Below are 27,903 nucleotides of genomic sequence, written 5' to 3'. Positions count from 1 at the left end.
CTCATTCTCAGTATTTGCTGTAGTCCTGAGACAAAACTAATTTCCAAAAAAAAACCCCACAAAAAACCTAAGGCCAGATTCCCTTGGCAACTCATTCATCTTGCTCTTAAACCTCATCCAAGTCAGCTACAATTGATATGCATGTGGCAGATGACAAAAAGGCTATCAGTAGGAAGAACCAGAACATATATAGATTTATTAGGATCACAAAGAAAGCCCAGTTGTGCAAATTATTAACCAGGCAAGTCTTTGCTATGCTAAATTAGTCACCCCTGTTTACCATTTTCATATTCTCAGAATTGCAGAGGACATTACACACTAGCTAGCAAGCAACAAAATTATACCTTGGTATTTATTTCACGAACCCTCATTTTTATCTACGGTAAAGATGCTTATTATAGGAAGAATGAAAAAAATGGTTAAATTCAGATACGGTTCTAGAAGAATAAAGTATTATTTTCAGATTAATTTAAAACATAACTCACTGATTTCTGATCTAGTAACTATTTTAAATAATTCTGTCATAATTTATTCTAAATGGAAACTAATAAAAAAGAGAGTAAAAGATAGCAATATAAAGATCTATGCAGAGCCACAGCATACGTACCAAAGTACAGATACAAAAATCTACATGTCCTATTGGAAACATTTATGAACTCGCAGTGTTACTTTTTTTAAAAAAGATGCAACAATCTTCAAAATTGTTTCACAAGTTCAACATGTTGGTGCTTGGGTGCAGTTCAAAAGCCCAAACCAGCCAATGTTAATGTATTACTGTCGCCACTTAAAAAAAGAAGCAAATGCTATCTGTTTGTTTTCACCAAAAGGCTCTGAAATGATTCATACTAACTAGCTACTGTTTGAAAGTCCTAGGAATCCAGACACGGATGATGTGGTTTCACACAGTGAGGATTTTATAACAGGACTTGGTGTCATGGAGTCATCTGCCTGCACCTGCCATTTAAGGAAGAAGGCGGGGGCGGGGGGAGAGACTGGACAAATCAAGGAGCAAGAGGGGTCAGAAAAACCCATTTTTCCTTTGTTTGGCTTCTGCTGATTGGCTGCAGCAGTTTTCAGCAGAAAGCATGGAGGAAAGGAGAGAGAGAACAGACAAATCACGGATTAGAAATGTCCCCATAGGAAGTAACAGAAAGCACCAGCTCGATATACGAATGCTCACCTACTGAACAATTTCCTGCAAACACATTGAGTTCAGAGAGTGGGACCTGCATGTATAGTACCACCATCTAAGCTCATAAACCTCTAAGCCACTGAGGTGCCTTCAAGCTTTCATCATGGGACTTGGGAAGCCGCCAGCAGATTGCTGCTGGATGCAAGAGCCGGCCTCTGTCCTTGCCTTATTCCCAGTTGCACAAACCTTAGAACATGTTGCTGGAGTTCCGAGCTTGGGAAAGGTCAACCCTAGTGATCAAAAACATCCAGACAACCTCCAGTATAAGGCAGGGAGCAAGAGAAATAGTGAATAGCAAGATGAAAACAAAACACAAGCTTAGTTTCTACGTAGCCTAACATACTGAGCATGCTATAAGGTTCAGCCTGGCATTATCGATGGATCTTCAATATATTCCGATCTTGACCAAAAACAGTAAAAAAAATGACCTCACCTATATCTTGTGCTTCACATGGCCTGTCAGTTGTTCAGCACAAAACAATTATATTCATTGCTGGCTGCCTCTCCTCCAATAGACCATACCAGGCACACCTCTCCCCATCACCATTTTAGCCTGGCTATGTCCATCAAAGAAATAGTATTTCAGCTTGGACCTAACTATTCTTTAGCTCCTTTTACATTAAAATGCTAAATGTAAGCAGCTCCCTTCCCCCTGTGCTGTGAAAAAGCTTTACATAGCTAGAAGAAGGATTGGAATAATGTATGGGTGTTAGGGCTGGGTTCTAGTATGAGCACAGAGCCATAAAAGTGGTTTCAGTGCTTCAAGTCACAAGAAATCCTTTGGGAGCCAAATTTACTGTGGAAAAATTCAAAATATAAGCAGCTTTTGAAGTGGCTATTATTTAGTGCTAACAGTACGTTTTTCATACAATAGTGGATAGAGAAATGTTATTTTCTTCACTTTCAAAACATTAAAGGAATAAATTGAAAATATCTATTTGTATATAGATTGGAGTGTATGCTGCATTTTGCAAACAACAACAATGTAGAGAGATGTTTCCTATTGTTCTGCAAATCATAAATTCCTGATGCTGCACCAAGTGCTCAAGAGGAAAGAAAGCATCACAATTAGAAATAGTTCATAAATACTCAAGTCCATTTTAAGGAAAAGAAATTAAAAGGCAATTTTTAATTGAAAGGCCAATATAATTGGTATCACTTTGCAGAAAGCATTAACTCGTTTATTTCTGATTAGCTTCCAGGCAATTGTTTTAATTCAGAAAAGATGTGAAATACTCTAGTAAATTTGATTATAGGACACTCAGGCATGTAGATCAAATAATCCATAGGTTGCATTGTGTTTGGCCTGTCATAAGGCAGGTGCGGGTAGGCTATAGCAAGAGCAGTATTTTCAAAATGCACAAGTTTTGGTAAGTCATGCTCACTCTCCCATAAGAAAAAGTCAACATCACCCACGTCAGTTCAACACCACCAAAATGAAACATTCACATCCCACAAAATAAATTTATTTCCCATAGGATGTGGTGATGGCTACTTGTCTGAATGGCTTTAAAATAAAAAAGAAGAACTAAACAAGGTCACAGAAGACAGTACCTGCCAACTATATAAACCACATGTGTGCTGCCTTCGGCTCCATGATGAAAGATAGGAAATGTATTTTATTTATTTACTTAAATATTTATAAACTTTATAATACATACATAAAATGTATAGCAGGGCTGTGTGTAGCATTGTAACATAAAACTACAATAACGTCAATAAAAACACCAGTAAAGAACATTTGGTTTTTTTAAAAAAAACATTTTCCAAAGGCCTGTCTGAACAGCACAGCTCTTGAAAGGAAGAACAGATTACTTCTGCCAAACCAGCAAGGAGTGCTATGGGGCAGGATCTGTCACACTAAAGGCTCAGTCCCTGGTAGAGTTCAAACCTCATTGAGGTGGAGCATAAGGAACCCAACAGACCTTACAGGCATAAATGTAAGAAGGTGGAATCTTCATTGGCTAGATTATAAAAACAAGGACCTTTTCAGCAGCAACTCTGTGTCATTTGTAACATCTACCCTTAGATCATCATCAATTTGGTTTGGTTGAGCTAAGAAGCGAAACACACAACTTGCTGCCGAAAATAAACTAACTGCTTGTTATCTGTTCACTTGAAAGAAAAAAGTCAGCATAAGAATGGCTTAGTGTTTCAGATGTTTTATATTTACCGTATTTTTTGCCCTATAGGACACACTTTTTCCCCTCCAAAAATGAAGGGGAAATGTGTGTGCATCCTATGGGGCAAATGCAGGCTTTTGCTGACGCCTGGAGAGCGAGAGGCGTTGGTGCGCACCAACCCCTCTCACTCTCCACGCTTCAGGAAGCTAGCCGCAAGCCTCGCGCGCCCGGCGGGGGTCCCGCCGGGCGCGCGAGGCTTGGGGCGGCAACCTGCAGCCTGAAGCACGGGGCGCCCTCCGGAGGACGCCCCGTGCTTCGGGGAGGTGTGCGCAAGCCTTGCGCGCCCGGGGGGAGGTCCTGCCGGGCGCGCGAGGCTTGGGGTGGCAGCCTGTTCTGTGGGCTGGGGTCGGGGGAATAAATTTTTTTTATTCATTTCTCCCTCAAAAAAACCCGAGGTGCGTCCTATGGGCCAGTGCACCTTATAGGGCAAAAAATACGGTATGTTAGTGAATTTTTTAGTTAACAAATAATTTTTAAAAAAAAAACCCGGCAAGAAAGCACTGACTGACCTTGGCAGACCTACATCTACATATTATGGGATGCTATAAACTGCTCTTTAAAAAATCCTATTAAATCCAAGTCAAAACAGAATATCCAAAATCTAGCATGGCAATGATGTTATAATAATCACTAAATACACATAGAGATTCCATATTGAGCTCAGTTTGGAAGACAGCCAGACTTTTTTCAGCCCAAAGCAGGGAATACCAACCCACTGAAGACTCTCTGAAATATGTAGTAGTTTTAAACTAGAGATTACTATTTGAAATCAATCCAAAAGCTTTCTGCAATGGAAACTTCACTTAATTCTTCATGAACCTACTGATGGCATCTCTGAATCTTGCAAAGGCACCCACAGCACTTAATAAAAATGGAGCATTACTGTTTATCCTGAAACTGCTTGACAGTGAGGTGAGATGTTTGCGGGTACTCTGCAGAATATGAAGTACTAGGATGGGCAAATGGGGGGGGGGGGAATCAGGCAGAACTTATTAACTGGCTGCTCAAATGCAGGAAACAGGCACAATCGGGAGGGTTCACATCCTTACCCAAACCCTCTGAAATCACCTTTCTTTCAATCATCACATTAGAAAGAGACTAGGAGTTCCTGGTCCAAGCTTTCAGATTTACATTATGCTTAGCGACAAGTTGCCTGAGGCAATGTACAAACTTGCAATAAATAAAACACAAAATCAAAATTTAACAGCAACAAAACAAAAGCAACATGCACATATATGGCAGCAGCAAGCCGAGAGGGAAATCAGCAATTTAATTAACTAAAAGCCCGAGTGTTTGTTTTCTTTTCAAGGTTTTAACAGCAAAAGCCAAGAAGTGAGAAGGCCTGATAAGTTTCCCACAAAGTGTCTAATTTCTTCCCATATCCTCTTCCTCATCCCTCTCTCTCTCACACACACACACCTGCAAAACCATCTCCACATTCATGACTCAGACTATACTTTAAAAAAGAATACGGCATAAACTCCTTCCTGTCTTGGTCCAGTATTGCACATACATTTGCACAAATGATTTTGTACCCTTCAAAAGCAAGGATAAACAGGTATGACTTTCAAGGAGGAACAGTACTAACATAAAATAAAAAGACTGCAAATAACGAAGATCACCACATGCCATAAAATGAATTCTGGGAATAAGTAGAGGGAAGGAAGAAAATAATTTCAAGTGACTGCAAATATTTAAAAGTCACAAGTCAGGCCCCGTACTACGGGATTGACCAGAAAGATCACAATACACAAACACAGCTGGAATAGTTTAGAAGGCCCAGAGGAAAGAGTTCTGAGCCTTAGCAACACCTACCATTAGTTTCAAATATATCTACTATAAATGAAGGCACAGGGGTTGTTTTTGTAAAAAAATAAAATAAAGGAATTAATGAGACTCAAACAAATAGAAAAAGGAAAAAACTTCAATGTGTTAGCATGAGTGCAATTTTTAAAAGCTGCATACATGTTTCAGACATCATCTCAGAAGAGGAATTTGCCTCTCATCCGTGAGGAAATGCAGGTAGTTGAGACACTACCTGCTGTGATACATGTAAATATCATTGAAAAAGTGTGTTTCCTCCCATGTCAGAAGTATTTTTTATTCATATGCAAATATATGTGATTTAATCAACTGATTTATCAATTAAGATCTCTAAACTGAGTAGCTGAACAGACACAGAAATGCTTTTGGGAAAGTCAAGGACCTCAAGTGGTTTATTCCTCCTTTGGAAACTCTCTTCTGAATGCTGGCACCAGCCTTCCCCTGTCCTGCCCCATCACCACTAGAATAGCCTTCTTCAACCTGATTCCTCCCCACAGTTGTTTCAGACTACAAGTCAGATCAGGGATATGAGAGTGGAATCCAACAGCATTTGGAGGGCACACGTTGAAGAAGGCTGGACAAGAGACTCAAGAGAGATTTCTCCCTTCAGATTTTAACTCCGTTTCAGCTAGCTATGTTGTAGCATGGCATTTCTTCAACAACAAGACAGTGGCAACATCACGTCCAAATAATTTAATTTATTTTGTGGTTTCATTTTAACATACAGGACTGGCCAAGGCAAATTGATTCCTTGCCAGGGTGGTGTAGTGACCAGAGTACTGGACTACATCTAAAAAGGATCCCCACTCAGTCAAAAAGTTCACTGGGTGACCCTGGGCCAGTTGCCCTCTCACAGGCTTGTTGAAGAATGGCGGGGGGGGGGGGCACTTGGGTTGGGTGAGGCCTCTTAGGCCACCACAAGCTCCTTGTAGAAAAAGCAGAATTTTAAAATGTAATAAAATAATTTTAATAACTCAGGATCCATTATTTCCAGGTAGTTTAAGTGTAATACAATAAAAGAATTGTAGAGTTGCAAGGGACCCCAATGGCCATCTAGTCTGCAATGCAGGAATAGGCAGATGGCTCGCTATTGTTTAGCCAAAAGGAGCACTACCTATATAATGGCTTTTCTAAGTTTGAAACTTGGTTCAACCTTTAGACTATACAAAGACTTTTGGCTAAAAATAACCCACAAATAGTTATTTAGGGTGGAATTTTAGTTCGCTCTGTCCTACAAAAGTTGAGGGCTAGATATTCATTAACCAGTTATCAATTTCTGGCCATGCCTGAGCGCTGAATATCCTATCCTGCATGCTGAGCATGTCTATTCATGTTTGACAGGTTTCACTGAACATTTTCATAGAATCATAGAATTGTAGAGTTGGAAGGGACCAGGATGCCCATCTAGTCCAACCACCTGCAATTAAGGAATCTTTTGCCCAACGCAGGGCTTGAATTCACGACCCTGAGAATAAGAGTCTCGTGCTCTACCAACCGAGCTATGCAAGTATTGCAGAGAGGAAGGAGGTATGTTACAAGGGAAAGGATGCCTTCTCTCTAAGCATTTCACTTTTTCATAATCTGTAAAAAAAAAAAGTTATTTGGACTTAATTTTAGAAGTTTCTGAAAAACCTGCCCTTTTCAAAAACAAGCAACTTCCCTCGCAAGCGACAATGACACCCTTTTGAGAGGGTAAGTGAGACAAGAGCTGTAACAAACTGAACACATTGATGGTGAACTAGAAATGATTTTGTTTTGCAAGATGCTTCTTCTAGGGTAATGTATTGTTTTGGGGAAGCTCTCTAAAGGGTGGTGGTGTCTGATCACGTACAATTTTGTTTCCTCTGCTGTGTGCGCACTAGACAATTACTTTGGGATTTTCTTTAGCTCTAGTTCAGAGAAGGCAAGGACAGGCAGCTCACCTTGTTTGGAGTGAGCTTCTACTTAGTATTTATCTGCGGCCAGGTTTCTCTTTGAATGGTATTGTGGAAAGGCTGTTGCTAGGGTTTAAGGGATACTTAGAGATATAAATGTCATTGTCTTGCCTGCTTCATCAAATGGGTTTGTTGCTCTGTCTATACTATTAAGACACCTATCATATTACTCCGTTGCCATTTAATTGTATACCTTCCCGCTGTCCATCTAAGGAGCCACCATATTATTAACTGGAGTCAGAGCAGAGAGGGGAGGGAGCATGTTTTGGCAAATCTGATCTGGGATTCAAGCTGAACACATTCTCACTGTTTTGATTGCTATTTCTGTGACGATGCCAGCAACTCGAACGTATTTAAACGAACGAGAAAATATGATGCGGACGAACAAGCAAGCTCTGCCAAGAGATTCTTGCGGGTTTCACATAAAAGCAAAGAGCTGTCCCCTTAGACCACCAACTGCAGGTGTTTGACCATGGGCTGCATCCAGTCGTAGTCATACTCATGAGTAGACACAGTGAAATTAATAGCCACGACTAACTCAGGTCCATTAATTTCAGTGGGCCTTCTCAGAGTAGAACTTGGTTGGATATGCACACACATTTAAATGAATTTGAATTTCAATAGGTTTCCATTTTGCAGATGAGCAACACTGGTCACTGGAAAGCAGCAGATGCCACAGTCTTATAAAGCCCTCAACAAAAATCACATGGTTCATTAGAAGGTTTCTAAAATGTGTAAAATGTTGGGCTTCCTTCATGCATTGGTAACTGGCAATACGCTCTGCAAATCCAAGATAATGGTCACTTTTGCTTCCCTGCCGTGCCCAAGACTCACTTCCTCAATGTGTGGTAAATGAATTGCTGCCAATCACAATTGCCTTATTAGGCTCATGTAGAGCTACACACCTATGAATCCATCTGTCTTTCATGTCTTAGTAATGCCCACTTTGAAGAGTTTTGTGTTCTAATGTCAAACAAACCACTCACTCTTGCACTTCCTCCCTGCCAAGGACCCTCCTCCGACCCACAAAACTTTACAAGAGGAAATCTAATGTAATCACTGCAGAATACAGAAAACTGAAAAATTAAACTTTGAACATTTAGCACACAGCTGCCCTAAGGACCAATGGAACAAGCTCTTATTGGAGCAAAACAGTCCCATTTCCTGATGTGTATACCAGGTTAATTTTTTAAAAAAGAGAGAGAGAGAAAAGGGGGGAAATTACATCTGCACAGCCAATCTCACAAAAACATGCATGGATTTTCATACACAAGGAGAGAATTTGCATGCATTAAAGTGCAACACTCTTAACAGCGGGAGAATGAACATGTAGATATAGTATGCAACAACGAATACAATTGAAAGTCCAGATAACAAAACAAAACAATGCATAGGACTGGGGTTTAAGTGCCTTTTCCCCGATGATTAAAATGAACTCAATTCAATGGCAATTAGTTCCATCAGCGCATTTGCCACCCCCGCCTGCCCCCGGAAAAAAGAAACCATTTCTTTTTTGTCCCTTCCTTGCCTGGAAAGCATAATCTCAGTAATCAGGAGTATGATTGCAAAACTTAAAGCAACTGCTCTTACAATCTATTACTCCTAAAAAAAAACACGACTGGTGCAGACACTTCCTTACACTAGCAATGGTGGGATGGCCACATAGGAGCCAACTCCTAGGGGCCAAGGTCCCTTTGGCCCCACCCTTAATAAAATATTTGAGGGGGCTGTTCTTGTTTTTCAATTGCTCATTTTAAGACTATTTTACTGAAGATGTTGTTGTTGTTATTTTATTGGTATTTATTGATTTGTCCAGAAAGGCAAGACAGTGTTGAGCAATCCATTTCCTGCCTGGACTTGAAACACTTTGTTTAATTTTTAGAAAAATAGATATGCTTGCCTTCCTTTTTAGTGATTTGTTCCTTTCTTCCAACCAATCATCCAACCGTTCTTCAACCTCTTCAATTGAAGCGCCATGATCATACGATGGTATAAATGCATTTGTCTCTGCCACGGTGTATACAGGAAATTCAGATTTTGGTTTCTTGACTTTAGGTTTCTTTTCCTCTACAAAACAAAATTTGACCTACAGTCACAAACTCTGCCCAGAAACATGATTTAAACACCTATTGAACGCAAATTTTATAAAGCTGTTGTCACACTTATAGATCACAGCTGCAAAAAAAGAGGTTACAACTTGGATTTTAGACATGCAGGGAGCAATCCTACACACAAAAAGCTGGCATAAAGCAAGCTGAGGTAACTTAAGCTGGTGTAACCAGAACCAAACCCTGTTCAGCAGTGGGAATGCTGCTGCTTCTCTGCCTAAGCCTGGCAGATAGAAAACAAGCCTTTAAAATAGTGTTTTATGCCAGGACGCTATTTCACAAGTCTGAGTTGAACGGCCTTAGGAATGGGCTCTCCTTGGTGCTGCCATGCCATGCTCCCAGAATGCTCTCTTTTTAGGACTTATACAGTCGCACCTTGGAAGTCAAACAGAATCCTTTCTGGAGGTCCGTTCAACTTCTAAAATGTTTGAAAACTCAAGCGCAGCTTCTGATAGGCTGCAGGAAGCTCCTGCAGCACACAAAGCTTTTAATATAACACAACAATGGATGTGTTTGGACATAACATTAAACCATAGTTTTGAGTTTTGTGTTATGTGCATGAGACTCAGACCTGGGCGCTCCCTCTCCACTTCCCAAAATATTGAAAACCTTTGCTTCCATTTTCAACAAACCACAGTTTGCGGGGTATGTTTGAACCCAGAAGTGTGGTTAGTCCCACTGTTTGGAGGACCAAGAAATGAAGTTGGTTTGAAGTTGGCTTGTTTCCCTAATCCATAGTTAAGACTAACCAGAATTTGCCAGGGTAACCATACCACGCATCACAATGCAGTTAACTGAAATCAGAAGCGTAGGTTTCCAAGCTCCTCCTCACAACCTGCCAGAGGAAGAGAATTCACAAGCCCAAGGTTCACATAACGCAAAGCTCTAGTTTAGTGTTATGTCCAAACACAGCCATTCTATAATGCTCTGGTCTAGTATACCCAAGCAACACAACACAGGATGGGTTTTCAAGTTCAGAGCAGGATTCACTCTAAATAGAGAGGCTTCACAGTAAGAGATATACAGTAGCATCTTGGCTTACATTACTCTCGGGTAATGTAAACTTTGGGTTGCAAAAGCAGCAAACCCGGAAGTGTTTTGCCATGCATGCATGCGCTCTACCGCATGCACAGAAGCAGTCCCACCGGTTGCGGAAACCTCAGGATCCGACCAAAGCTCTGGAACGGATCCTGTCCGCAACCGGATGTACCACTGTAAATGGATTCTATAGCTCAATATGAAGCATGATATACTCTTTTACAGCTGAATACAGAGATAAATGGAATGGGCATTTAGGGATTTTCAGTTTATAAAAGTTTTAAACCCATAATATGAAAATGTGTAAATTAAACGGCTAAGATTTTTTAAGTAATTCTAAATAAAAGTTTTAAAGAATCCACATTCTTCCAGTGTTCTTTTCAAACAGTTGGCAGTGACCGCCAATGTGGCTTAGTGGCTCGATTGTCAGACTAAGACCATGGAGACCCAAAGCCCATAGCCCCACTCAGGCATGAAGCTGCCACAGGATGACCGTTCAACACTCATCCCTCCATCTAACCAACCTCACAGGGTTCTTGTGAGGATAAAATGGGTTTGTGGGAGTCATATGTAAGCCATTCAGAGCTCCTTGGAGGAAAATTGGGTGGGATTGTGTAATTATATAAATAAGATATGCCATGCAATTTGTTTTATCATTATCAGCTGAGATAATAAGCATCATTAACCCAATTAAAGCTATCTCAGACTCCAGTGCAAATCCCTCTAAATAAATCAACCTCATGTCCTACTTTCTATTATATACAGGACAAAAACATTAACATTCACTTTTTGTGGGGGAAAGCCACACAGGACGGTGCTAACTAGACAGCTACAATTTGAAGTTACTTTGCATAATATTTGTCCTATAACAGAAAAGGATGAAAACAGGTATTTTCCAGGGTCAAAATACGGACATAAAATTAAGCAAACTGGAAAGTGTACAATAGCACAAAAAGCTAATAATATATACAGGAATATTGAAAACTCGAAATTTGTAAAATGTGTGGGTTGTAATGAAAAAAGTAAATTAGTCACAGCTTTTCCTAATGGGATGGTAAGTTATATATCACAGTTAATCATGCTTATTAAGCAGTCAGGAGAGTTGTCTCTCCAAGTTCTAATTCAAAATATCAAAGGGGTCACAGCTTTGCCTCATAAGTTTTGCATCTACAATTTCTGCAGGTGCATATAATTTTGAGTGCATTTTAGAATACTTAGAAGTCAAACCAATTTGGAACTGCTATAAAATGCGCCACCAATTATTTGAATTATTTCCAGGCAGCCACAAAACCAAGGCAGGCTCCCGGTGTCTGCTATTTCACTGCAGACTTCTTAGGTATTTTCTCTTGCAAATTATTAGTATTTCTATCGCATTTCTGCCCAACGTTATTTGTTACTCAACCCATTCGTTTGCATGCATTAAAATTTCTACAGAGAATTCAGAAATCCAAATGTTATTATGCAGCAACTTCATACTACAGTGAAGTCGGTTCAGAGCAATCCTGTTTTCTGCAGTTGCTGCAACACAGAGGACACATTTGTGAGAGAAAAACTGTGATCTTACCCCACCCCGCCATCAGTCATATATGGGGATATGTAATCAAGACTGTGAATAAAAATAAAAACTTACTCTGAAGCGTTTCCAGTTCAGCTCTAGCCAGGGCCTCTTCTTTCTCCTTCATTTTTGCTTCTTTATATTCTACATACAGTTGTCTGGCATCCTTTAAAAGAAATGTAGTGATATTAGCATCTCAAAACAGCTGGCTGCAATGTCACCATTTTATATGATTAGATTCAAGCCCCATCAATTAATCACTTTGGGTGAGGGTGGGTATTCCTGTGCTGACTCAATCAAATATTTAAAATAGTGACATTCATTACACATGAGAGAAAACAGCATGAATGACAACTGTGCACCACGACATAGTCAAAACAGTGGAACTATGAAGAAGTTGCACTGGAGCAGCATGTTAACGCTCATGAAAATGTAATTGAGATCATTAAAAATGTTGTGTTTGCAGATTTTGAAATGTTACGTTCCTTGCTGGCTTCCTACAGTGTGCAAATGCATGCTATCAATGGCTGCCACAAGACACCATTCCAACTCAGATGCTTATTTGCACAGATCAATGTGAGGTATTTTACAGAAGTACATAATTTGATTGCATGCTGACAGCTTCTAGGAGTCACTGGTGAGAGCCAAGTGCAGGGTGGGGGCCAAAGGTGGACAAACTACCCCTGAAAGAGCAGGATGTTGTCTCCCACCAGAGGTACTACCCCTCCCCTAACACACCCTGGGAAACAGTTTCAACTGGCCAGTTAAACCAAGTGAGGTAGCCTATGGGTCTCAAGCCCTTGGTGAATTAGGGACTTCCCCAGCATGTGACTACAGGCTCTGGCATATTGAGTGGATAAGACGAATAGTTGGTCCAATGGCCAAGAGGGCGGTTTCTGTATGTGCTGTAGAGCATAGCTGTCAGCGTTTCCCTTTTTTAAAGGGAAATTCCCTTATTCCGAATAGGATTCCTCGCAAGAAAAGGGAAACGTTGGCAGCTATGGCTGTAGAAAGAAGTGAGGGGCAAATGGGGCTTGTCAACTTGGGAAGGTAGCCCATCTAGGAGAAAGAAAACTCTGATCTGAAAACTCAGGAACTGAAAACTGATCTGAAAACTCCATGATCTGATAATGTTGACAGTCTTTACTTTGACTCATATGCAACTACTCATTCAATGTTCCTATTGTATAGTTTTGTTTTTCAACTTTTAATTTTCATCCGTTATAATTGTTCTGTTTTAGATACATTACAGAATTAAATAATTTTTAAAACTTTACAAATAAATTGTATTAAGACTTGCTTGTGGGCATTTTTGTAAACTGCTTTTAAAAAAATGATCTATATATACACATATGTTTTAAAAATAACTAAATAAAATAAAAGCTTTGCCGGCCCACCCAACTGAACATAGCAGGACTTGTTTCCAAGCAAACATGTACAGAGTTGCACAAGTGGTGAGCATTTGTCAAGGCCAGCCAAAAGCATTGTGGACTCCTTTGCCATGGCTGTGAAGTGCATTAGCGTAATAGATGCTGGTTTATACTGCTCAAGCATGATGTGTCGTCAGGCTAACCTGACAATTTTGCAGCAGAGAGCAGGGGTAAAGGTGGAGTAAGAAACAGGGAAGTGTTTCTGCCATTGAGGATTAGAGGTTTTGCTGCTATGGGCTATAAACTGGGATATTCTATCTAGTTTGTTCCCACTGCAGAATATCTTATCTGTGAACACAATAAATTCATCTCATGAAGACACTGTATACGCTCGAGGCTTCAGAGATCAAGTGATCATGTGCACATATAAGCAATAGCCCAGGAAACTTTTAAAAAAGACACTGTATTTTACATAGTTAAAAAACAAAACTAAATGCATTTTGACCTTTCCAGATTCAAGTACATAAACATGTACAAATGTAGAGATACTATCTCATACAATAAATTCTGGCTTTTCCAATCAAAGTTATTTCACACTCAAGTGCAAGGACACCTGATTGTGTTGCATTTTATTCACTTAGTAGTAATTTACCAAAATATGATCATTTATAAATCTTCCACATGGTGTTTTGGAGATTACATCAAATGCACAATACCAAGATCCCATGGATGCCTTTTGCTTGTGGCTTCAGCTTAGACACAGTCAATCAGCATTTAACTTTAACCCCTTTGACACTGAAAGCCAATATTTGATGCTAAAATCTGGAACAGAATCTATTATTGCTTATGCGACCTCCAGACATCAGACTCTAAGGGGTATCTGTCAATCTTGCTGGTGTGTCAATCATGAAACAATTGGAACTGAGACTCAGACGAGAATGACAGAAAGGAGGAGGAAACCAAACAATCTTCAGTAGTCAAAGCGGGCAAACACTAATAAATAATTGTGATACACTTATAGTTTGACTGGTCACCACCGCATGTTACGTGACCAAATGTAGAATGTGGGTTTTTTGTTTTATGAAGCTGGATCTTTTCACTTTCTTCTGATCAAGCAGAAGACGGTTAAAATACGGAGTCTCTTCTCTACTGAGACTCTGAACTCACAAACTAATACTGGATCATCATATCATGCTATCCATATTAATTATTGTAATGAACCTAAGCAGCTATAACCCTAACTTTGCAATCAAAATGGAAAAAGAACGTATGTTCTCTCTGTTCCGGATAAGTATCGGAATTTATATATTATATAAAAATATACACAGGGAATTAGGAAGCTGCCTTATACATGGGCCAGACCATTGGCCAACACAGCTCAGTATTCTCTGCACTGCATGGCTGCAGCTATCCAGGGCTTCAGGCCTTTTGCATGCAAGCTTTGTGCACTACTACCGAGCTGTGGTTTATCTATATGCACATCTTTACATGTAAACTCAAAACAATCACTGTGATTCTCCCACAACCACTGCTGCCTTCATGGCAATTACATCATTTCATTCTGCCATGCATTTCACTAGATCAAGGATGGGCAACTTCTGTATTGTTGCGGTTTGCTTTCATTATTCACCAGACAATTCCAAGGAGATGCAAAATACTCTTCCCTAGACAGTGCTGAGAACCGGTGTACAAAATACTGGGTTAGAGATGGATAAGAGATAGAGAGCCAGGGTAATGTAGGGGTTAAAGGGTCGGAATAGGACCTGGGAGATCAGGGTTCAAATCCCCACTCAGCCATGAAGCTCAGTGGGGGACCTTGGGTCAGTCACTGCCTCTCTGGCTAATCAACCTCACAGGGATTAAAGGAGAAAGGAAGAGAACTATGTACACCCAGTGTTCGAAACCCCCATTGTTCTAGGCACGTTTTGCGACAGGGAATTTCATTAATGCGATCAGTTTCTGAGCTCTGGACGCAGTGCTGCGGCTATGATTTCAGATTAAAACTACCACTACTGGAATGAAAGGAGGACCTTTTTCTGCCTCCCCACTTCCAGCTGCTCTCTGAAGACTGGAGAAGAGACCCTCTTAAGAATATTAGGGGGGCGGGCAGGAGAAGGACTAGACCATGTGAAAAATGAACACAATATTTTAGCTGCAGTTCATTCATTTTCAGCTTTCGATTCTTGTTATTAAAAAACCGTGCCTAGACCCTCCGTTGCGGTGCCCATAACCTAGCTTTCATATCTCAGTTTCTAACACTGTGTATACACCACACTGAGATCCTTGGAGAAAAAGGTGGGGTATAACTGCAATAAATAAACCAATAAATAAACTTTGTTGCACTGCTTGGCTCTTTCATGGATGATCAAGCTCTATAATTTTTATTTACTGTTATATTTTCACTTCATTTATATACCACTTTTCTTTCAAGGAGCTCAAAGTGGGGGTTGTTCCTTTCCTATTTTATCCTCACAACAACCCTGTGAGGTAGGTTGGGGTTAGAGACAGTGACTGGCTCAAGGTCAGCCAGTGACCTCTGAACTCTTGTCTCCCAGGTTCTACTTCTAACCAATGCCAAAGGAAAGATATTAAATGCAAAATAAAACCGGATACGTAATATTTTGATCTTTTAAAACCATTTTGTGTTATTTAGCGATGGACAAAAAAGGATGACCTCTAAGTCTTGATTAAAATTTGGATTTAGCCTCTGAAGCAATTCTGGTCCACAGGCTGCCAGTGACAACTTTGACAATATTCCTTGTTGACCACCCAAACTTCAAGCAAAACTATTATCTGCCCTTCATAAAATCCCCCAGATTCTTAGTTCTGCACTGAGCGAGACAGAAGGTAGAAAGGTTTGTCTCACACAACCTTGTCTCTCACTCCCTGCAAAATAGCCTTGTTTACTTGAGTATACAGTAACGATTGAGGGGGCCCTCCTTCAATGTGTTTCTTAGATATAATCCCTCCATCTGCCTCACATCACAATCGGAAGAGAGACGTAAATTAAAACGAAACACACAAATAGATAGCTAAGGATGCAAAACGGAGGCATTTTAAACAGCTTTGTCAAGGACAATGCGCTTCAGCTTTTTAAGATTCTTTTTAAAACAAAACAAAACAAAACAAAACCAACAATCTGACTGCTGGCTAACTGGACTGTTCCTTTTTAAAAAAAGAAAAAAGCAACAACAAGAACAGCAAACTGTTCCAGAACAGTGGCGAGTATCTCCAGAATTAATGTTTTTCCCAAGTAATTACAATGTTGTTATGAAATTAGAACACCTACAGGTCATTGACTTGAACAGCATCCAGCTAGTACATGCGTAAGAATAATTAATGTATTCAGGTTTACATGAAATCAACTGAGAGTGTTTAACCCAGTCCTCTCTGTTAGCGAATACAAGCCTAAGTTTTTTGGTTGTGTGCATTGTGTTCTTTTCTTTTTTTAAAAATAAAACAAAAACTAACCTCTTCCATCTCCGTCCTTTAATTTATAAGAGAATGGATACCCTGCATTTCTGTAAGACAGCTAAGAATTGTGTGAAACAATAAATTAAAACAATTAGAAACAGCTTTGGGAGGCAGAGTATATTATATCACACCGTGCTGTATTTATATAGTCTATACAGCTCTTTATAAAGTGGAAGCAATTGCCTCCTACCAACACAAATCCACTAGGAGATTACTCTGCCCTAGCTCCAGAAATTACGCAGCCATGCTCTTTCATTGCTCCCATTCATTTTACTGGGAATTTTGAAGAAATTTGTGGTGTATATTCCCCCCAAGTCTTCACTAGACCTCACTGCTGAAGATCTGCAGGTAATGCAAGAGCTTCATTTTCTTTTAAAGGCCTATCATTTTTGTAGAAACCAGGTAGCAATTTTCCTGCTTCATTACTGTAGTAACCCAAATAAAAGATGCATAGTGGAGCTTTGCTGGCATCCAGAAATTTGATGCAAAGTGAATGCAAGCTTGCATTTTGCAAATGAAGACTTCTTCCAAAGAAAAAGGGAAAACAATAGTACTTCAGAAATCCAAGTTTTTAAAGTCACTCCCTCTGACCCATGCTTGGAAGACACAGTTTTAACATTCGTTTTAGTGAAGCAACGGGCATCTCTTAGTGAAGCAACTACACTCACGGATAGTTAATTACAGATTTCATTCTAACTAACAGCTGTGTTCTGTTTTAGATTCTCAGCTTGCACTGGTTTCCTTTAAACAAGTCCACTTCTGGTTCACCAGGCTCTTTAATGGACTTTCAACCCAATTTTAACTGGGCTTATTTGGAAACAAGCCCCAATGAAGTCAATGGCCCTTGCTTTGAAGTGCTAAGGACTGCAGCCTTTGTGAGCAATAACACTAACTCTGCATTATGGGATTCAAGTTAATGTTTAATGGTTTCGTATAAAATCTGCAGGAAGTAGAAGTCAATTCTATCACCCATATATTGCTTTCAAAATGAACTGTTCTGATTTTTTTTTTTAAAAAAATACTTTCTACCCCAATTAAAAGGGGGAGATCAAGAACCTGTTATCAATTTGCATTTTTAATACAGATTTATTATTTTAAAAAGCACACAAAAGGATAAAACCCATCTCAACACTATGCACATTTTTCAGTTGTTCACAAACAATTTTCACTTCTCAACGTGTGGCAGTATTACTCTTGTCTCACACAGCAACAGAACAGCTTGTCGTTTTCCTATAACTTATTTTACAGTACCAGGTTTTTAGCAGGACTTGATATTTCACTGGTGCTTCAAAGGAGGGACACTAAGGTAAAAAAAAAAGGTTCCTCCCCTCCCAACAAAACAGAGGTTGAGATTCAACAGATAAGTCCCATCTGCAAAAGCCCTGAGTAAGACTTCCAGTTGGACAGCGGGGCTTCCCCCTCTCCTCTGTGTGCCCCAAAATTGGTTGGGAGGCATGAGAACTCCTGGAACCACAAGGGGGGGAGAAGAGGGGGGTCATTCTGTGTGGCAAGCTGGAATGCTTGCACTGACAGAAGATTCTGAAGTGTGTGATGCTGAATTCTTCCCACTTCTCCGCAGACACTGTGGCAATGCAGGGGGGAGAAGGAAAGCTCAGGCTGGGATAGTGCCATGGAAATTCTCTTTTGGAAAGCACAGCAGAAGAATTCTCTGCAAGTCCCCTCATGTGTTGCAGTGTGCTTGCCAGTTTCTCAATGGACAGTAAAGCAAGTGGTGCTTTATGAATAGACTATACCTAAGCACCAAATCTGAGGATGAGGGGGGGCGAGCGGGGAATTTTACAACTTCAGCCTTGCAAATATCCTTTTGCTCCCTTTGCCCTGCTTGGCTTCCTTGGGTCAGCTATCTAGGCAGTTTTTGTAATTAACTAAAATTGAGAGCATACACTTTTGGAATGCTAGGCCAACCTCCTCTCCCCACCCCCCACCCCGATGTAGCTTTAGTCTATAGAAGGCCATCCAAATTATCTGAGGGGATTCTACGCAGGACATGGCAGGACAGCTGATCAACACATCACAGAGCGGGGAAACGTCATTTCCCTGCACCAAGTTCCTGCACCTTTGGCTCTTCAGAGATTGCTGGGACTCCAACTCACATCAGCTCCCGCCACCATGGCTAAAGGCTAAGCATGCTGGGAGTTGTACTTCAGCATCACCGGGAGGGCCAAAGGTTGGCCACTCCTGTTCTAGAGGCCAGAGATTCATAGCACAGCTTTGACAGGAAATGCTTCCAGGTCAGGGGTCAGCAACCTTTTTCAGCCCTGGGCCGGTCCACCGTCCCTCAGAGCATGTGGTGGGCCGGACTATATTTTGGAAAAAAAATAATGAACAAATTCCTATGCCCCATAAATAACCCAGAGATGCATTTTAAATAAAAGGACACATTCTATTCATGTAAAAACACACTGAATCCCAGACCATCTGTGGGCCGGATTTAGAAGGCGATTGGGCCGCATCCGGCCCACGGACCTTAGGTTGCCTACCCCTGTTCCAGGTTCAAACCTCAGCATCTAAATTAAACAAAAGAAAGGTTGCAGAGAAAGACCTCCAGTGCCACTATTTGCAAATCTCATGCGCAGAGAGATCAGTGCACCTGAGATGCCCTCCCGAGATCCCAGTGCAAGGAAGACTTGCAGACGCCTTCACTTGAGAAGCAAAGATTTGGAAGCATGCCTAAATGGCACTTCAGCTGCCCCCCACTTGTTAAACGTACACATCAGTTCCCTGCACATCAGAAATCCATCTTAATCTACCTCCTCCCCATCCTCCACAAAATAATTAAAAATAAAGCTCTCAAAAAATTATGCTTTGAAACCTGCACACCATTTTTCTTCCAACTCTAGAGAACAGAGAACAGCTGGCATAGCAGAGAACAGTAAAAATGACAATGGCTAACCTGTGGACATGCATACAAAGCGGTTTTCTCAAGTAAAGAACTACCTTAATTATTTTAAGTGCCTTCGTGTATTCCTCCTTCCTCCCCCCACCCCACCCCCCGCAACCCCCAGTTAGGGGGAAAAGAAAAGGGGCAGGAGCAATGAAAAACGTGCGGTTGGATAAATGACAATCAGATGCGGGTAGCAGCTTTGCAACGTGATTCATGTAAATGGATATCCTGCCACTCACATTTCTTTTATGTTATATTAAACAAGATAGAGGATTGGATCCAAAGACCTCCTCCCCCCAAAAAAACAACAATCCTGAGTTAAATGGAAAGTGTTTCTGCTCAAACACAAGGGGTAGGTGTGGGTGACTGTTACCACTGTTACCAACGCCCAATTCTGCTTCAGTCCTCCCCACACAGCCCCCCATGCATGCAAAAGCCATTCCAGAGAAGCCTTTCAGAATGGCACGAAGTGGCATGATGGGTCTTGAAAGAGAAAACATCACCCATGAACAAGCACAGGCAACTTCCACTCTTGCAGGAGACCTCTAGAACCAAATCACACTCAAAACATAGTTTTAATTGGACAGGGGGAGGCAGGGGAGGGAGGAAACTCATTGCTTGGTTTCAAGAACAAAGAACCATCTCTGTCCTTTAACAGTCAGAAAAAAACCAATTCAGCTGCTTAGAACTTTGAAGGAAGGAAGTAACCTTGCTCTCCTCAACCCACACAAATGTGCTTTAATGAGGGGTGAGCTTAGGCATGGTAAATAACACTTGTTATTTTGTGCTTTGCCCCAGTGCATGACTGATTTCTTGGGAGCACACGGCTTTAGCTGCTAGGAGCCCCCTTTATCTACAACATTGGCTACAACAGCCTGCTCCTCATGTTGAAGACTGGAATCTTGCTGCTATCATCGCTGCCTTTGTAACCTTGAGGATAAACTACAAAAACTCTCTGCGTGGGGTTTAGCCTTTGAAAGCTTTCACTGCTGCAGAATGTAGTTTCCCTCCTTATTCTGTTTCCATCAGGCATAGGGAGTAACAAACATCCTCCCAATCACTGGAAAAAAATACACTCCAACCTCTCTCCCTATTGCGAATTTTACTGTCTTAAACAAACAGCGAAGTGCTTCTTTTGCTGTGCTGGAAGAAGCTTAATACAGGTAAAAACAAAACGCTGTACAGTGGTACCTCATGTTACATACTTAATCCGTTACGGAGGTCCGTTTGTAACAGGAAACCGCTCCTAACATTAGGTGCGCTTTCTCTAATGGCGGCTCCCGCTGCTGCCACACCACTGGAGCGCAACTTCCGCTCGCATCCCAGGGCAAAGGTCGCAACAAGGGGCATATACTTCCAGGTTACCGGAGTGTGTAACCTGCAACATTCATAAGGGGGATGGTACGTAACACGAGGTACCACTGTAATAATTTTCAATAACAAATCCACTCTCTCCTTGACAAAAGTCAAATCAAGCAGATTTGCCAAAATAAAGAGGTCTTTAAAAAAAATCAAAATAGTGATCAATACATTCCCCCCCAAAAAAATCAAAATGTAGAGATGGAGGAGGGAAAATCCTTTAACTTCAACAAAAAGGTATTCTATAACCTTGTGGCCACTACTATCAAGGTCCTGCTCCTAGCAGTAGATGTCCTAATCTCATGTTATAAGAATATATGGAGCAAGACCTGGCTTGCCAAATGCAAGTGGTTCAGGGGCTGGTACAGAGGGAGTTAGCTCTTAAGGTGGGAATGTCTCAGACCATAAAGGGCTTCAAAAGGCTTTAACTCACACCTTGCATTGGGCCTAGTGAATTCATCCTCCTCCACCCAACTATCACCTCCTACACTGGCTAAGGGCAGAACTGAGTTGCAGGAAAGTAAGAGATGGGTGACACTAGCATACTGATGACACCTATTCCTAAGGCTGCAAATGACTACCATTTATTCATATCAACACTGAACAGTATTTAAACATCATCATGTGCCTGTTCCCACAAAGCTGAGCTCACATTTCCAATTTTCCACCTTATCCTTTAAGCAGGAGGAAACTTCTTTCAACAAGGCACTTATGTTTCTAACCAGATGACCACTGTCTGGTCAGACTGGTCTTCCCCATGAGTCCAAACAGCATGCAACAGCCTCCACAACTCTCAGCACCATCAACATCACTGAGGGAACCCAAATCAAATGCAAACAAGCTACTAGAGAAGAGGCTGTTTTCAACATTTCTCATATAGATTCTGACTGAACAGCAGTATCTTACTGTGGTAATTGGGAAATACATGATCAAGTCTGCCAGGAAAGAATCGTGCAAAACTGTCATGGAAAACTCAAGTTGCATCACCATCCATCAGAGCCTAAGAGCCTACACATCGACTTGGAGAACTTAGCAAGATATATTCATCTAATGCAGCAGGTTGCAAAGTACCATGTATCCCAGCTCTTCAGAAAATTATAGAGCTGAGATCTGGGATGGGGGAGGAAAAGAGAAAGAGAGGGTACTTGGGGGGGGGTCACACCAGTGCACAGTTATGCCATATAATGACCAAGATATGGCCTCTCTCCATAATTTCTCATTACTTCCTTTGCTGCATTCTGATTCTATAAACCTGAAGAATCCTAACATTTCAAATGTAGACCATCCTTACTACCCCAGTCTACAGATTCTTGTCCAGCTTAGAACAGCAAATCCAGCACATGATGTTCTACATGTGCAAGGCCCAATACAAACTGGCATAGCTCCACAACTGCAACAAAGTGTCATGAACTGCACAAGACAAGGAGGTCTGAGCATGTATACTGGAGTGACCCAGTACAATTCTCAGGGCATCTCAAACAGCAATCTCAAGATGATCGCACCAGCTAAAAGAGTGCTACGTAGCCGGAAATATCCCAAATTAGTCCCTGGTATCCAACACCAGGGCAACCAATCAAGATGAGTCTACCTATACAAGGTAGAGTAGGCAAAATGCATTGTGACCATCCCTACCTCATATCTCTCTGGCCAAAGTTGATCGTGGACACAAGTTAGGCTAGTATAGGTCTACTTATCTCATCCAACTAGGTTGGAGGCAAAATTATCTACTCACCAGTCTTGCATTTACCAGCACTAAGGGCAAGGGGGAATTTAAGAGATCCAGAATTCCAAACTCCTCATGTTGGACCCAGAGAGCCAGTACAAAAATGGTTTTCACACGTACCTCAACCTGCACCATGCAGGCCCTGAAGCTTGCCATACTCCTCTAACCAAACTTCCTTATCCACTAAGCAATTTCTGCAACACATCCCCATTATGATCTATACTGGAAGGCAACACTAGAAGGCCAACATTGTGGTGGTGCTTATCAACACTTTTTCTCAATTGCAGACAAGTCAAAATAGAATCCCCAGCTAGAAGATATGCATCATGGACCAATCAAAGAGCCTGTTCTCACTTGCTCACAGAGTCAGGAGCAGGAGACAAGAGGGGCTTTCCAACTAGACATAGCTGTTTCAAGCCCTACCAGGAACCAGCAGTTTCTTCATCAGCTTGTCTATCGAGCAAAGGGATGAATGGACTTGGTCCACCAAGTCCTCCATCTCTCTGGAGGCTTTGCAGTCACACACAAGCTCTAAACTATCCATTGCATACATGGGAGATTTAGTGGCTAAAAACTTTCTCCTCTACTGCTTTGCTTTGTCCTCTTAGCTTTTAATTTAAATCTGCCAGCACTAGCACAGCCTGTAAGAGCTCTGTTATCCATGTAGATACCGGCACAGTATCAAGGTCTGGGTTAATAGGTTGCTAATGATGGGCAGATTTGACGCTTAACCTGTCTTGCTCTGCATGGTCTATACCAAATACAGAGAAGTGTGTGTAAAATTAAAATGCCTTAATAAGCTATTAAAGGAGATCTTGTACAATGATACCTTAGGCAACAGAAGTGTTGCTTTCTCACCTCAACCAAATTTAATAAATTTCTTAATAAATTGACCACAAATGCACCAATCTTGTAATACTGTACAGTACTGTTTTATAACACTGGCCAAGAACCAATTATAAGTCTTAGGAACACACACAGACACACTTCAGCAGACTATGCTAAATTGGGTTCTGAACATCTCCCTAACTCAGGGATAATGTACAGTTTGTGGCATTTGTACTCTGGTAAAGAGGAAGAAGAAGAAAAACCAGAGTAATGACAATAAATGCGATCTTTTTAAATAATACTTTGCTTTCCCACCTTTTTGAAACCTGAATTATTACTGCTCACATTTATGTATTTTTATTACTCATATACCAATGCTATAAAATATGAGCAATTACTCATACTTTAATGCTTTAGGGTCCAATATACATGGCAAGTCTTTCAACACACTGCTGCTGATTCAGAAGTCTCATTTTAGGAGTGACGCTTCCCCCTCCTTTTCCATTTATTTAGCCGAGCTCTCAATGATTCAGTGTTTATCATTCCTATATGGGAACCATTGGGGCTCCACTGTTTTTACAACTATGAAACATTCTCTAGGCTCAAAATAGTTACTTGGCCAAAGGCAGAAGACTCCTAAAAATAAAACCAAATGCTGTTCTGTGGGAGAATTAAACGAAAAGTGGAATCGTTTCCAAAACTACAAAAGGAAACAAAAGGAAACACACAACTCTGCATTTTTACCTGAAATAGCTGAGGCAGTGCTTTTACTGTCAAACAGAACCATATTCCCAGCTTGCATGGAAGAAGGTCCTGCCACTGTGGCTTCTCTAGCAACCTATAGAAATAATAATAATTCAGTAATTTATGTGTATATGTCTTCTTGCATACACTGCGATGAAAGCCTCCAACTAGGAACATGAGGGCTAAAGAAAGTAGCATCCCACTATAGGAACCATGTAAATATTTCCATGTAGAACATAATCAATAAAACAAATATATTCAGAGGGCCTTCCTAAACATTGGGCTTGCCTGCACCTCACAGAATAAACCCCTCAGACTTTTTGACGGCTTCAGTACGGGGGGCAGGGGGAGAGAAACTACCACCAAACCAGTCACAAGCGCTGACAACCAGATATGAAGTCTGTAGCATAAACAAACCAATACATAAAAATTAATGTCATTTGCAGTTCACTGAAGCATTACTCACTGATGTCATCAGAACTGAAGACAGGCAAAATGGTCTGTGCTCTCCATCCTGCATTGATCCAGTTCATGCCCCTGCTGTGTGAACTATTTAAACCCTTTATTTCTTTCTATGAATCAATAGAAGGAATGGTGGTATCTTTCGGAGTATTCTGAATGTCACTATTTCCCCCCATGTTGTTTCTTGGCTTTAAAGGGGGGGGCACTGTATCACAGGATTGAGAACATTTTCTTAATGTCTTTTTTGCTTCTAAGGCCAAACAGTGCCAGCTTATAATCTACGCTACCCTTAACAGCAGATATGTCTGGAAAATTAAGATCCCGTTGAATATATTGCATGCAACAAACTCCTTGCAGGTAATTCCTCCCCTCAAAGTGAAAAACTACCAAATTTAAATTAGCAGAAGTTCCCACACTTTCTGCTGGTTCCCCCCCCCCCCCGCCCCAATAATGTATTAATTTCATACAATCAACCCACAGCTATGTCTCAAAAATTATTAGAACTAATGGCAATTGCTTAAGTTATTTTTGTGTGTGTTTTTTTAAACAAAGCTTCTTTTCCAAGTGTCAAAACATTCAGAAGTTGCTACTTTTATGTGCCTGCCTGGCAAGAATTATTTCAGCGCTTCCTTCCCCACCTTTCATTCTTGTCTACACCAAGTTTCGCTTCTTCCATATTCTTCCCTCCTGCCCTCTTCTTCTTCTCTTTTTTTTTCCTGCTAAGCAGCTCATCCTAATACAGAGAGGAGGGGGGGAACTGTTAGAGGTTATCAGAAACATGTGCTCTGCAATTGTTAGGAAGATTCTCCAATTAAGAGCAGAACAGAACAGCATTTATGCAAATGCGAGGGGGGGGGAGCTACATGATTAAGTAAAATCATCTAACAATAACTGTTGCCATGGCATCTCCACTCCTTAAGCACACATGAAGTCCAGCTCTGCCAGTCACGCAAATATCTACAGCAATCAAAGTTTCTCTTATTTTTTTAAGAAATTAACTTCTTTCCTCATATGACAACTTTAATATGGTAGCTCTGAAAACACAAAATCAAACAAACAGATGCTAAAGATCAAATTTTGCATGTAAATAATCATTGCTCTTTTGCTTTCTGGCAGACAAGAAGGAAGCAACATTTAAAACATTTCTTTTGCTTCTGTCATTTTACCATTCTAACCCTGGAACATTTATCACATTTGAAAGACACTTCAATTTGGGCGTTGGGAGGGGACCCTCCATTAAGACATTAAAAGCCCAGGCTAGTATGAATTTCAAACATCAAGAATGGAAGCTGGGGAGGGGGAGAAGAATCCCCAAAACCTGCATTTGTGCAATTTGCCAGGAGGGTTAGGTAAAAAGATCCCTGAAAGTCACCAATACAGAAAGCGAAATGATTTGCATTTTATTGTTAAATGTTGCAGATCATTTAAAAGGCTTTTTTTTTGTTGTTTGCCGAGGGGTTCATACTCAGTTATTGGATTCAAATGAGGAATGTTTGTCCGTCTGTAATTACTAGGAAACTAATTTAGAGGGTGTGGGTGTGAACACTTTTGCAGTGATTTTAAATAAAACTTATTTCCGATGCTTACCAGTTGTTTTTCCAGGTAGATTGACCAAACCACAGCATAATGGCCCACTGTGAGGATAATGAACAACAGCAATGCCAACTCTGCATTGCTCATTTTCCTCACTCGTCTGTAGTAAAATACAGGCTGTCGCCAATCTGGTAGGCCATTGATCAGAATATCATCATACCTACAGTGGCAAAAACAAACAAGCTTTCATGAGGCATTTAAAATGAACCTATTTGCTTTTTTAAGAGAGAGAGAGAAAGAGAGAGAAAAGTATGGAAATTCTGTTTTACTCATCCACTTTTCAAAAATATTAAATTCCCGCATCAGCAGCTGCAGCAACAACAACATTTTAATCTGGGCTCCTGGTAAACAGAATCTTCTTCAGTGACTGCATAAAAAGGGTAGCTCTACTGTTCTAACAGCACCCCCAATTGATTCACTTGAGAAATGTTTTTACTCTACAATGAACCATATGTTCAACCTACCTGTCAATCATTGGTCATATTCCCAGAATAAAAGAATTACAAAGGGATGGTTTTAAGTGGGAAGCAACAACCACCAAATCCATTTGCTAGCTTTGACTCCTTAATTTAGAAAAATATGGGGAAAAACAACCTCGTTCCTGTTGAACAGAGGTGTAACGTTATTAAACTTTTTTCCTTTGACATGAAAACTAATTTAGAAATGACTTGCAATGTACAAGTGATTGGCATTTTCTTTAAAAGAATGAAATTTGAAACAATATAGGCTGCTAAGTTTGCATTTTATTCTAGCGACTTTTCTGCCTTCCTTTCTCTGTGTGTGCGTGTTTCATATAAAAAGCCATTTGTTAGAAATAAATTCTTTCTACATTTATTATTCTTGAAATCAGTTCTACTACTGATCATTTACGCACATACAACTCTTAACTGCATAAACCACTGAAGTAGATAACTTTTAGTATAGAAACCTGACAAGCCTATTATTAGGAAGATTTAGAATTGAGGCATTTAAAATACTGTATGTTAAAATTAATCCTAAATGGAGCACGACTCATTGAATATTCTAATCACGCTATTTCCAGAATTAAATCGGCACTGAAAAGCCTAATTTGGTGCAACACATTGACCAAAATATTTTAATTAAAAATATTCTGAGTTAGTCGCAGGCCTAATTACAGGAATAGAAATAGGGCCTATATTGTCATGCAGGTCAGTAGGACTCAGTAGTAGGTTTTTCTCAAGTAAATTGACCGATCGGAATAATAGCGCAGCTGCTAAACTGCCAGCCTTGACGTGTAAATCAATTTAAATGCAACAACTGCAGTAGCTACTTTGATAGTTATTAAATTGATACCTTGGAGATAGATTAATGAATAATTTCTTTTTTTAAAAAATTGTCTTCTTTTTTTTTAAAAAAGCCCATCTTTGTATAAAGTAGATTTCATTGAAAAAAATTAAGATGCCCTCTGATTCATCTGTTCTAAACAAACGGTTAATTATTTGTTGGTCAGAGCAAAACAGTCTGCTAATTTGCATTGCTGAATATTAGCAGGATAAATATTACATAACTTTGCCACCTCTGTCGGTTGTTATGTGCAATATAAAAACAGAAACAATACATATTTATTAGGGTCTAGTTTAAGCCATCACT

The 27,903-nt window shown here is 40.4% G+C and overlaps 1 protein-coding gene across 1 annotated transcript in view; it reads right to left on the bottom strand.

Moving 5' to 3' along the window:
* DNAJC1 (DnaJ heat shock protein family (Hsp40) member C1) overlaps positions 1–27,903 on the bottom strand; it is a 70,725-nt gene that overhangs the window by 19,180 nt on the left and 23,642 nt on the right. Inside the window, exons 4-8 of the mRNA XM_083704949.1 lie at positions 26,287–26,452; positions 25,338–25,432; positions 24,238–24,331; positions 11,910–12,000; positions 9,034–9,200 (exon numbers count right to left, since the gene is read on the bottom strand). Coding sequence (XP_083561075.1) covers positions 9,034–9,200; positions 11,910–12,000; positions 24,238–24,331; positions 25,338–25,432; positions 26,287–26,452 — 613 coding nt within the window. The remainder of the gene's footprint in view (positions 1–9,033; positions 9,201–11,909; positions 12,001–24,237; positions 24,332–25,337; positions 25,433–26,286; positions 26,453–27,903) is intronic.

The sequence above is a fragment of the Podarcis gaigeae genome (genome assembly GCF_964106915.1).
Source record: "Podarcis gaigeae genome assembly, chromosome: 12".
NCBI lineage: Eukaryota > Metazoa > Chordata > Lepidosauria > Squamata > Lacertidae > Podarcis > Podarcis gaigeae.
Note: the sequence above shows the minus strand (reverse complement) of the source record. Positions and strands in the feature narration are given on the sequence as shown.